Below are 12,802 nucleotides of genomic sequence, written 5' to 3' on the forward strand. Positions count from 1 at the left end.
CTTTGTTGCCCCCTCCATTATCCACCCTCCACTCTTCCCCCACTCTGCTCTTTTCCAGGGAGCTGGTCTCTCTGCACTTCTTGTTGAAGCTCTCTTGCCCTCTGATTTCTCATTGGGCTCAGCCCAAGGAAGATATAGACAGAAGTACAGCGGGTGAAAGGGGAGGAGGGTCAGGCTATTTATTCCACTGGTCCATCAACCACTACTGCCTGGGCACAGGTTGGCAGCGGCTGTATTTCTCTGCCCAAGGTCTCGGTTTATAGGATGGTCCTCTCCCAAGCTCTCTTTCTAGATCCTGTGATAATGCTCTCCTATTACCTCTCCCCGTACCTCTTCAGGTCAAGGTAAGGCAAAAAGTATCTTTGCACGCAGGGTGTGTCTCACCATCCTTTGTTGATTTCCATAACCGTACCCATGCTCTTTCCTTCATCAAACTGCCCTCAATCACTCCTTTGGAATGACCATCTGTTTTCTTCTGGAACCTGACCAGTGTATTCTTCATTTAAAGATGAAAAAACTGAGGCCCCGAGAAGTGAAGCCCCAAAGTCACATAGCCCAAGACACACAGTCAGTGAGACTCAGGTCAGGTAAGGAACGTGTCCTTCCAGATTCCAAGCAGAGTTCCCCTTAGTCAGTGCTCATCGGTCATCCTCCCATGACCATCCCTTTCGGGGTCATATTGATGGACACTTTCTACTTAGAAACCCTTTCCACTGGGCTTTGACAATAGGTGTAGTTTGTTCAAGTTTTGAATTTAAATATCTTATTTAGTGATTAATGGCACAACCCCAAACACAGAGGAATACTGTTTTCACTTGAATGGACTGGAATCAAGAGAACTGAGTTGTTAAATTGTTGCCTAAATAGAAATTGGCAATTTAACCTAAGAAACTATTGCAAGTGCTAAGCCCAGAAGGACATGAGAGTGACGAACTTTCCACTGTAAAATGAATTCTGATCACCAGAGACTGAGGGAGGAATGGAAAAAATCTGCCCGGAGGTAAGGGGCTGAGGTTGGGGGGGTTAGCGTGGGCAATATGAACAGGTCGTAGAGGGGTAGGGAAGTTTAGGGCCTTCGGCGCTTGTCAAGCACTGGGAAAGAGGAATGGACCACGGTAATAAATAGAGGAGACATCAAGCAGGAAGTTTGTTGCAAAATGTGTTGAAAGCGTGTTTTATCTGGCAGGAAGTTACCGCACCACCGGGCAGGGGCTGCTGCTGGAACCCTGCACGATAGATGCTCCAGATTGCTAGAAACATTTAATTGTCTTAAACTGACTCACGTCAAATTGCTCTTGTGTAAAGGTGGAATTTGCCATAACCACATCATTACTTAGCAATCTTGCTTTTAAAGAAATGCACCCACATATTTAACATATTAACTTTGTTCGAATTGCATACTTGACTGAATTTCCCACTGCTGTGGTTTGATCGTTTGCTGTTACAAAAGGGCCTCTATGGGAACTTTCTTTTACTAGGGTTTAAAAATAAGTTAGAAAGTTTTAATATCAAATGATTCTCTTTAAAGGAATTAGGAGAATAGAATTATTCAAAATAATATTAATTGAGCACTTCTTCTGTCCAAGCATTTACCTGATTTACGTCATTTAATTCTCACATCAGCCCTGCCGTCATTACCCAACCCCACGGCCACCTCCTTGTCCTCTGCTACGCTGTCTGGCCCCTGGCCTTGGCAAGCGGACTTTCTCTGGGGCGCTGATCCTTGTCAGTGTTCTAAGCTGGATGCAGGGGAAGTATTGCTCAAAGGAGTCACTGTTACAGCCTCCCAGCGTGAAGGACCGCTCTATCTGGTGCAGTCCCCTTCTCTTACTGCTGAGCCTTCAATCAATCAACAACTCTTTATTGAGCTACTACTAAATGCTCAGTGCAGTGCCCCATCTAGCCTCTGCATTCAGGCGCCTTTCTAAGTGCTGCATGTGGATTCAGAGGGGTGTGGATGATTTGGATGAATCAGAGACCTTGAACCAGTCCTGAAGGGCGGAAGGGATTTGTTTGGCTGAGGAAGAGCAAGGTCATTGTAAGACAAAGAAATAATGACCTAAAAGTAAGGAAGGGGACAATGAAAAGGTACTGAGATGGGTTAGAGAAATAAGAAAAATTAAATTAGAACAAAGAGTAGATTTTCCTCCGGATTCTCAAATGAGGAAACATTGCAGCTAAAAGAAAATCTACTCTTACAATTTTCCATAAGGTTTGTCAATTAGTAGACTGTCAACTTTAACACACATGCATAGTAATCTAGTGTCTTTACTGTAACCAAAAAGTTTATAGAATTATTAATATTCTGTAATATTCTTTTACTTTCATCATCTTGGTTATCTTAGATACATGCACTTAGATTACCGATGGATATTTAGGTAGAAAATTTTAGGACAAAGAGTAGAAGTTAAAAACTGGAATACCCACTGAAGTGCTGGAATTTACCATTTGGAAATCCACAGACACAGGTTCAATCCCCAAACACCTATATATATCATATGTTTTCAGTTTTGATTAGTAATTTACTCATCCATTACTTTAACCACCAAAGACAGTTTCACGTTCATAAGAAACATAAATCACTTTATGTACTGTGTGTCCACATGTGCCTGAGGGAAAATGAACTTCATGGTGTAAATCCTAACTTTCTGCTCTCGTACCACTGCATCCTGCAAAACTGGGGCAAGGACTGACTTCACCTAACTGTTTAGAGTCCCTGAAAACACACATCTACCTCCAAAGCTTCCAACACCAGGTATTTACTTATCTGAGAGATTATTCTTGATTTAATCTGTAGTCCTTTGGTTAATGGAGGTTGTCTCCTATTAAAAAGTGCTTGACTTTGTTTAGGCCATTTTTACTCCAGTGTAGATACATTCATGGCTCTTCCCCTTAAAGGAGAGGGGCACAGAAAAGCAAGTCAGGGAGTGGGGAGTGACAGCTGGGGTAAAGGTGGAGACAGGCTTTGCACTTCTCACAGTTTGCTCAGGACTCTCCTTGTTCTATAACACATGATGATTTCTTAAATCTACCTGCACAAAAAGTCCTATGTTATTTAATAGCAGTCTCCAGTCAAGCCTGTTTCATTTGGCTTTGACTTGCAATGCTTTTGTCTTACTGGAAATGGTTGTCCTTCTTGTCAGGGAAAATTAGGGATGTTTGGAGAAAAAGACCTAGAGAAATAGATTAGATGATCCTGTTGGGTCTACTTTTAAAAACTTCCTCGAGGTCAACACTGGACAAGAAGATTCCCCCTGGAAATAGCAATCTAGATCAGGGATCCTTAATCTTTTTGAAAAAGTTTGGACTTTTGACAATTTCTCCTTTATGCATAAAATGTTTTGTAGCATAAAGTACGTGTAAGTATAAGTACACAAGAATTTTGTTTTGAGGCTTTTGTTTTGAGATATTTTGGACTGACTCTTGAAATTATTGGAATCATATATGGGAGGCTGAGGGTCATTTGTTCATCCCAAATATCACTGTTCTAACCCAAGATATTCACCCCCCAAAGGCTGACCTCGGGGAGATTATGAAGCCATGTGTGACTTAGGAGCCATGCTGTTTTTGAACAGAGCAACATTTATTTATATCAGAGGTCCATGCCAGGGTCCTAAGGTTCAAAGGATGGTATGAACAATTATAGGAACTGAATAAATGCTTTGTTTTTATGGCTGGTTCCATTTACCACCAGATGGCTCTATTGTATCGTCAGGAAATGCACATATGTATAAAATTGGTGGGCTCCTAAACCAAAGGGGAAATAAAGCAGCAGGGTTGTTCTGTTTTGTTTTTTTTTTTAATATGTAGGAACACAGTTCTTTTTTTTCCTGTGGGGTTAATTGGAAGCAGCTGCAGCAGCCTGAACTTTCACAAGAAGACAGGACACATCCAAGGAAGCTATAGGAACATCATAATCCTAGCACATATGAGGTTTTCCTTTGAAGATTTCATATTGCTGTGTCTTTATTAATTAATTGTCTCAATGGCCAAAGAGTAGTCAGGAAGTGCTCTAGTCTCAGTAATGCTGGTAACTGATATTCTCATACCAACTTTGCACATTTTTCTGCTTGTACATGAGAAAGAGCAACTTAATTTTGAGAGGGAAAGTCTACACATCTGCTGATTTGAGTCATATTAGCCACGTTCTGGGGAAGAATGATCTGATTCTAAACCATGTAGTATCTTTGCTTTAATTAAACTTGTGATAAGAAGGTGACAATCAAAGGAAACAAGAGCTTCTCCGAATTCAAATGACTATGACCCCCAAGATAGGTGAATGTTAAAAATGTAGGCATTCTAGATGACATCTCTTATTGGGAATGTGAAATTTTGGTTCTAACCTCTTGAAGAAAAGCTCTGTTTGTATCAGGAATAAAAGTTGCAGACTAACCAAATTTCAACATGGATATTTTATTCTACCTTTCTAAAGCTGTTCATTGCTCGTTAATATGCATTTTTTTACCCTGCCTTTAGACTCTAAGCTGTTAAATAACACTATTGTTTTTGTAACATTTCATTGTTTTATTGCTATGTTGAAGAAGAAAAGGAGATGATTTGTGTGAGTTTATTAAGACTGTCCTTAGTCCGCAGAGTTTGAGATGCACTCAGGAAACTACCCATGTCAAAAAGTAATACTTGATTATTGTTTTAAAGAAAGAGTCCCTGGAAACCAGACAGATGGTGTTTACTTTGGCACAGCTCGAGGCCTTCGAGATTTGCCTGAAGGAAGCAGAAGAAAAGGCTAAAGTCTTATCCGAACAGGTAATACCTGTCACTGGAACTGGAAATATATGTTCCTCAGTGTGCAGTAGAGCAAGGAAAATCTAAATACGTGTTTTAACCTCTGAACCTAATGACACACACACACACACACACACACACACACACACACACACACACACACCATTTCATTCATTTTAGTTATAACAATAATTACTTTAATCTGTATGGACCTTTCCAGCCTTTAAAACTCCTCTTAGATTTACATTTTGATTTTCATTTGCCACAGCCCATGAGTTAGGAAAGCCATCTTTAAGCAAGTAGATTTCTGAATAAGTGAAACATATTTGCATTATAAACAGATAAGCCCCAATGTAAGATAAAACCTATAGGAACTACACCCGAGCAACTTTCTCCAATTATGTGAAGAAGGAGAGTTTTTCAAATCCTGGCATCCCTCTTGGGCTGTGACACTCACAGAAGCAAAGCAAGTCATAGGGGGAGCGTAGCCTCTACGGGCCGTCGGGTTGCCATATAGGTCAGGTCATCTGCCTACACACCAGATCTCCGATTGCAGAGACATGGCGTATGGCTATCAGTAAAGCTCAGACCATTTCCCAACACAACTACACTTTGCAAACAGTATAGTGTACGTGGTACAAATCCTTCTGTTACCGTTGCCCTTGCCCCTGGGCAGGGGGGCTTGGCAGAGGGCAAAGCTGCCAGGAGTGTGGGTCCTCCCACAGCACAGGGCACCAGTGCTCACTGTTGGTGGCAGTCAGTGGAGGAAAAGGACACAGACCCTGAGATATTATAAACATTGATTGATTTGTCATGGATTGAGACATTTTGCAAATAAATGTTTAGAAACCTTTGAAAAACAATTTTGAGTTTTTAATAAGAAAGGTCTTATAAGAAAGGTCTGCCAAATTTTATAAGAATTTTTGCAGAGACATGGGGGGGAAATATGCTTGTGTTATGAGAAAAAGAAGTACACTTAACATGTATTGTAGGGATACATGCACAAATGGCCTCCATTTTTTTTTTCAGCTTACCAAAAAAAGTACATCTCCTACTTTGGGATGTTTTTATTGCTGACTACCTAAATGTGATAGACGCAAGGGGTCACGGGGGCCTTGTGTCAATTAACAAAAGCCTGGTGCCCTAGGCCCAGACCCACTGGGGAAAGATTCCATCTCACCCATGTGCCATAACGCTGGCTTGCCAACTCGTCTTTTCTTTAAAACAACAGAAAAAGCAAGCTTCAAACTGTGGCAAAATTTGAATTACAAAGAATATAATGATAAACATGGGGTACCATTTCAAAGCATAAAAACTAAGGATTTCAGAGCATGCAAACTTGGAAGAAATTCCGAATGGCTAACTAAAAGAGGGCACCCTTGCTGGTATTAGGTTACACTAAGAAGATGTATGCTTATTTTGTAATTGAATGTCTTAATGATTTAAATCAGTAAAATTCAGTTTACCCATAAAAGTCATCATCCCTTTTGTTCTTTATAAAATGTTTTTATTCAACGCAAATAGCCCCTAATATTTAAGATTCTTAACTGGATGATCCCTTTATGTAACATCAAACAATTAGATACTTCTTTTCAGTGTTTAGCAGATTAATTACATAAAATGGAAACTGGATTTCACTCAACTTCTTTGTAACTACTGTGAGTAAGATGTTAGTTAGCTGTTTGAGGGAAGAAAGATAGAGAGACAAAGCTTTTCTACCCAAGTAGCTCACAACCAAAAGAATCACTGTAGAGGCTGGAGAGTGAAAATAGTAGGTGTTTGTATGGTTCCCAGATAGACTGCAGCATAGTATTAAGTTGCAGGATCTGTGTATGTTATTTTCCTGAAGTATTGCCCCTGGAGTTGCCAAATTTTCAGATAACCAAGGCAATTTAATTGGAAGTTGGCAATGGTGTGAGGAAAAGGAGAATATTACGTGCGAAGAAAAGCACATTACAGGCATTTTCAATGTTACATTTTTAATTAAGCTGAATATTTTATTAGATTTGGCTGTCTCCACTGTTACTGTTGAACTAGGTTAATCAAATATAGACACTGTTCTCAGAGGAGTTAATCCTGAAATTTTTGCTTTCTCCAGTGTTTCAGTTTAGTCTTATTCTTGAAGAGATAAAAACTGTAACGACACTCCCCTCCCAGCTATTTTTAAATTCAGTAGATGTTTTAAAAAATGTGATGGCAGAAGGATAGGGAAAAGTAAGGGGAGCAAATAGCCTTTCTTAAAGCTAAGAAAGGAGAATATTTCTGAATGGGACACCTGTCTCAAACAATCAAACATTTGTCCACTGGGTGCCACTGCCTTCCTTACTAGGCTGGGCCACTTTGTGGTTGCAAAAAGAGAAACTGTCTTTAGTGGTCCAGACAATGATGTGTGTGTGTGTGTGTGTGTGTGTGTGTGTGTGTGTGTGTGTGTGTGTGTGAAGGAGTATTTTTTCCTGTTTAAGTATACACATGTTAAGGCTTTTTTTTTTTAACTTCTTTATTGGAGTATAATTGCTTTACAATGGTGTGTTAGTTTCTGCTGTATAACAAAGTGAATCAGTTATACATATACATATGTCCCCATATCTCTTCCCTCTTGCGTCTCCCTCCCTCCCACCCTCCCTATCCCACCCCTCTAGGTGGTCACAAAGCACCGAGCTGATCTCCCTGTGCCATGCAGCTGCTTCTCCCTAGCTATCCACCCTACGTTTGGTAGTATATATATGTCCATGCCACTCTCTCACTTCGTCCCAGCTTATCCTTCCTCCTCCCCGTGTCCTCAAGTCTATTCTCCAGTAGGTCTGCATCTTTATTCCTGTTCTGCCCCTAGGTTCTTCATGACCATTTTTTTTTTTTAGATTCCATATATATGTGTTAGCACACGGTATTTGTTTTTCTCTTTCTGACTTACTTCACTCTGTATGACAGACTCTAGGTCCATCCACCTCACTACAAATAACTCAATTTCGTTTCTTTTTATGGCTGAGTTAAGGCTTCTTTTAAATACCATTAATTTAGGATTTGTCACAAAGACAGTGGGAATGCTAGCTGGCTTTCACTGGTAATCCAAATCATTTTGTCAGATGGGCTGGCCTGGAGGGCTAGAAACAAGTGGGAAGAGGAGAGGAAATGTCGAGGACAAAGATTTGTGCTGGAACTAAGGAGTGGAAGCTCATGGTACTGTCAACCAGTGGGTCCTGCCTTTGCAAAACGGCTAAATTTTGACATTAGCTGAATTCTTACCTCCTGGCTCTGCCTCTTAGTGATGCACATAGAACTAACCCAGATAGATGCCTCGGGGTTCATCTACACTAAACGCCTGTTGGTCCTGGGCCTCAGGTTACTTAAACTGAACCTTTCTAGGGTCCCTTCCAGTAAGGTTTCTGTTGGCTCACTATGCAAAAGAAGGAACTTAGTGAGGAAATAAGGAGAGTGTGGCGCTTCCTCTGTGAGGTCACAAACTTCTTTGTTGGATTCCCTTAGCTAACAATTATTCTTTATTTCTCTGCAGCCATGCCACTAGTGTCAAAATAAAAGAAATATGACATCAGGATAATTTGCAATTAATACTTTTAATCTGGGCTGTTCACAGCTCTAAGAAGTAAGTTTGCACAAGTCAGCTGGCCAGAGTGAGAAAGGGACATAAGAATCCATCTCTTTTCCTGGGTAATAATTGTAGATAATTCAAAACATTGCCAAGTTTTGCTAAAGAAAATACTTGATTATATTTCCTGCAGGTTAAGACCCGTGGGGGGAAATGCCTGGAAATTAGGTAGTAAAGGACTAGAAGGAGGCACAGGAAAGAAGGAAAAGAGTCAAGAGGAGGAAAAAAGGAGAGTGAAAAGGTTTCAGGGGCAACTCATAAAAAGGCAGTTTTTGCCTGTGTGCTGGCTTCTATCCCCAGTGCACACAGGAGGGACAAAGAAAGGGGCTCCGGAGGTTGCATTTGATGACCATACGCAAGCAAAGAGATTGCACAGCTTTTGTGCTAAGAGAGTATCAGGAGAAGCCACAGTGTCACAGTGGAGCACAGATCCAGAGAGCCACCAGCGCAGAGGGACACTGGAGGCCAGTTCCTGAGACGTTTCCTCCGGGAGCAGTGTCGGCCCAGTGTGTCTCAGTCATCACCAGCCTCTGGTTCCCGGCTGCCAGCAGCAGACCCAGGAGAGCTCCAGCTTTGTTTCTGCTCCAGGACTTGCTAGCTTTATGACCTTGGGCAGTTCACTTAGTCTCTCTGAGTCACAGCAGTCTCATGCAGAAGAGGGTGAACACACTGGTTTCATAGGGCTGTAGTGAGGATTGAACGAGATGAGTGTATCTGGTTCCTAGTAGGTTCTCGATTAATGTTAATTTATCTCTACCGCTGCTAGTGGTCATAACAGAACTGTATTTTCTGAGTCATATGTCATGGGCTTGTGTGTGTGCTTGTGTGTGCGTATGTAAGTTTCCTTTTCTACTGATGTCTCTCAAAGTGTTTGAAAGACACCCAGATCGCAACACAGTGGGTCTTCTCCAGTGCTCACAATCTCAGAGACTTTCAACCAGGAAAGGTCCCCTTCCTACCCCAGCTCCCTTGCCCTAGCTGGCTTTTTTACCACCCAGCTTTCTCTTCTCTTCTTCCTCAGCTCCTCATTTGGTAAAGGGACTTTAGTACTTTAACCTTCTCTCTGTTTCATCTCTTAAATCTTCTATCTGTTTCTGCCCATTCTCTGATTTTGCCAAGATTGGGAGCTGAATTGCCCATTCAGCTCTGGTATCTGGTCTTTTCAGAGTTTGGGGTGGGAGGGAAACTGGGGAGTGAGGGGAATCTGTGGTCGTTTTCTCACCAAGGAGGTGAATCCAATCACAATTATGTAGTCAGAATTAGCTTCAGGCGTCTTTCAGATACCATACCTAGCAAAACATTAGTTATATATTAAGTGTGGCATATACTCTAGCTGCGAAAGAGATGTCATTATTTGAAGTAGGAGCTAGGAGGTGGGAAGCTTGGTGGGGAACTTGATCTTTTTTTCTACCAACTGTTTTTCCCAGGTAGGAATAAGACATAGACAGACACAGCAAGGGGACCCTGATGGTCTTTGGAGCATAAAAATAATTTTGCCCTTTTTGTTTTCATAAAGAGAGATTTATTGGTGACATTCAAAGTGCAGAGAAATTTCAATGGAGAAGAACATGCTAGTTTTATTTCTCAACTTTTGAAAAAAGCACATGGGAGTCTTTTTCTTACTTCTTAGTCATAGCTCATATGCCAGTTAGGCATAGTTTCCCCCTTACCTGATGAGAGAGACATTTCCGAAAGCCCCAAATAAAACTAGTAACAGCAGCTTCCTGTATCCTCACTCTTTACTGAACTGGACCAATTATGTTATATTCCAAGACGATTCCTTTCCCTTTCTTTTTTCCCCTGGGATCTCCCTAAGGTTCTCTTCCATCTTAAAGAATAGCAGAACCAATAATGGAGACAAAGCATGAAAGAGGGTGTAGTGGGGTGGTGGCTAAGTTCACATCCTACAGGGATTCAGGCCTGGTACCAGACCCCTGCAGTGTATTTCCAATGGCAGGCAGAGTAGAGAAACTGACATTCATTAAGCAACTATAGTGTTCCAGGTACTGTGCTTCGATTGACAGACATTTCATTTGATCCACACAGAACCCTATTAGGGGCACTATTATTATAATCCCCATGAGGAAAATGAGACTCAAAAATGTTAAGCCATTTTCCCAAGGTCATACAGTTAATTAACAGTGAGGCTGATATTAGAACATAAATATTTTTAAAATTCAAAGACCCTGTTCTTAAGAATGTGTGGTCATAGGTCAAAGCCATTTAAAGAAGTTTCCTACTCAAGCAGCACTGAACAAAAAGAACTCACCCTGGTTCCCAAACTGGTACCTAGAGGCTTGTTAGACAGATTACTGGGTCCCACCCCCAGAGTGTATGATTCAGTCCATCTGGGGTGGAGGTCAAGAATGTGCATTTCTAACAAGTTCCCACTCTTCACTGAAGTGAATTTCCAGCCCTAACCCAAACCAAATGGTGAAGAGGAACCATCACTCTTGCTTTGTGCCCCCCAGCTCCACAGTAACTAAGTGAATCAGTGAGGATTAATCTTGGGTACATAAAACAAACAACCCAAATAAGAGTGGCCTAAACAATCGAGTACGTCTGGACACAGGGAGCCCAGAATAGGCTCAGGAGCTCTGCAGCTCTCAGAGGCCTGGGCTTGGTCTCCATGCATTCACAAACATGGCTTCCATCCTCAGGGTCCAAGAGGTACCTGCAGCTGCAGCCATTCATGAAGTCAAGTAGCATGAAGATGAAAAAGGCAAGTGCAAAATGGGGATGGACAACTGCCAGCTGAGCAGCCTCTTTGAAGAGCTTTTCTCCAAAACTCACCTAATGAATTCTTACATATGCCTGACCATGGTTAATATCATGGGAGCTAGGAAATATGGATTTTTAACTGGGCACATTGTCACCCCAAGAGTATAAGGGTAGTTTTTTTGTTGTTTTGTTTTTTTTACTAAGAAGGGGAGAATGGATATTAGGTTAGCAAATATCTGCTTTGCTCATCCAACCACTTCACCATACTGTTGCATGTAGTGCTTTGTCTGGTCAAGGTTCTTTTGCATGTAAATATCCAGTTTTCCTAGCACCATTTGTTGAAGAGACGATTTTTCCCCATTGAATGGTCTTGAAAGCCTTGTCAAAAATCAATTACTCATAGATGCATGACCCTATGGACTCTCAATTCAATTCCAATGCTCTATAATGGAATGACTTTCAGCAGTTATTTCTGGTTGTAAATTTCAGGTGAATTTTTGAGCTGGAATTTAGAGTCAGTCTTCTGGGTCCTTTACCAATACTTTCAGTGTGAGAACGATCATGAACCCTCTGACATATGCAATAGTTTCTGGCGATTGAACGAAGCTTCTAACGGATCTTTTAACTTTACGACTGAGAAAAGTAAGCACAAAACCAGAAAGACAAAAGACTAGTATGTTTGACTCTAATAACCAAAATTTATTCATCATTTTGTACCTAAGGCTCTAAAATAAACTCCCATTATTTGCGTCTTAGTGTTCAATCTACGTTTTCTTTAAGTTTAGGAATAGAAAGAATATAGCTCTCCAGCAAATTTTTAGATGCTGAATATGTGTGTGAGTAGCTAAAAGTGATTTGATACATATTGAGATTGCCACCAAAAATGTTCTGGTTCTTTTTCCATTGTTTAAATGCAACAGTGAATCCCTTGATGTCAAGTTTATTTGAAATAAGTAATGTGCCCTTGGTAGGAGTATTCATTTCTGCAAACGCTCAGAAATTATGCTTGATATGCCAATCTGAAATCATGTGTTTCTGTGAATGAGTTTTTGTTTTCCAATCCGTTTGGAAGTCTACTTTAATGCCACAAAATCACAAGCAGCTTGTTTGACTTGGAATGCGTTTCCTAATCACCATGAAACCAAGCAATTGAGAATTTTGCTAAACAATTTGGTTCTAGTTTATTTTATTGCAGAAGAGTTCCCTCCTAACACACACACACAACACACACACACACACACACACACACACACACACACACACCCTCCTATCTAAGCAGTTGTCAATTTTAACCCTCTTACTGGATTGTTGCACACCAACTGGGAACCTCAGAGAATGTAAGGAAAGAATACAAATTGGTGAAGAGATGTGTTGTTTTGAGTAGAGTCGAGCACAATGACAAATGGGCTTCTGTTGTCATTGTTGTTACAGGCGGGATGCGTGGACTTCTGGCTTGTTACATAACTAAAGACTTCCTTTTGCTTGTAAATGTCAAGATCAAACAGAGGTCAGTTTTAAATAGCTGACCCAGTGCTAATAAATGTGACTTTCTTGTCTAAGAAAAAGCAAATGCCTTGCCCCTTATAAATCTTGGCTCTGCTGATAAGAGAAGTATCTTTTTGCATGGGCATAACCTGCATTTTCTTCATAAAATTTTCTCAGAGATGGCAAACTAACTTTCACTTTGCTTAACCTCTACAAGGAAATTAGTAAATTAGGTGTACGCTTTTGTTG

The 12,802-nt window shown here is 40.9% G+C and overlaps 1 protein-coding gene across 1 annotated transcript in view; it reads left to right on the plus strand.

Annotated features, from left to right (window-relative positions):
• Nucleotides 1-264: 264 nt before the first annotated feature.
• CCDC192 (coiled-coil domain containing 192) overlaps nucleotides 265-12,802 on the plus strand; it is a 203,487-nt gene continuing 190,949 nt past the window's right edge. The window contains exons 1-4 of the mRNA XM_055086905.1: nucleotides 265-344; nucleotides 1,187-1,299; nucleotides 1,624-1,811; nucleotides 4,657-4,764. Coding sequence (XP_054942880.1) covers nucleotides 265-344; nucleotides 1,187-1,299; nucleotides 1,624-1,811; nucleotides 4,657-4,764 — 489 coding nt within the window. The remainder of the gene's footprint in view (nucleotides 345-1,186; nucleotides 1,300-1,623; nucleotides 1,812-4,656; nucleotides 4,765-12,802) is intronic.

This window comes from Physeter macrocephalus, chromosome 8 (assembly GCF_002837175.3).
Source record: "Physeter macrocephalus isolate SW-GA chromosome 8, ASM283717v5, whole genome shotgun sequence".
Taxonomy (NCBI): Eukaryota; Metazoa; Chordata; class Mammalia; order Artiodactyla; family Physeteridae; genus Physeter; species Physeter macrocephalus.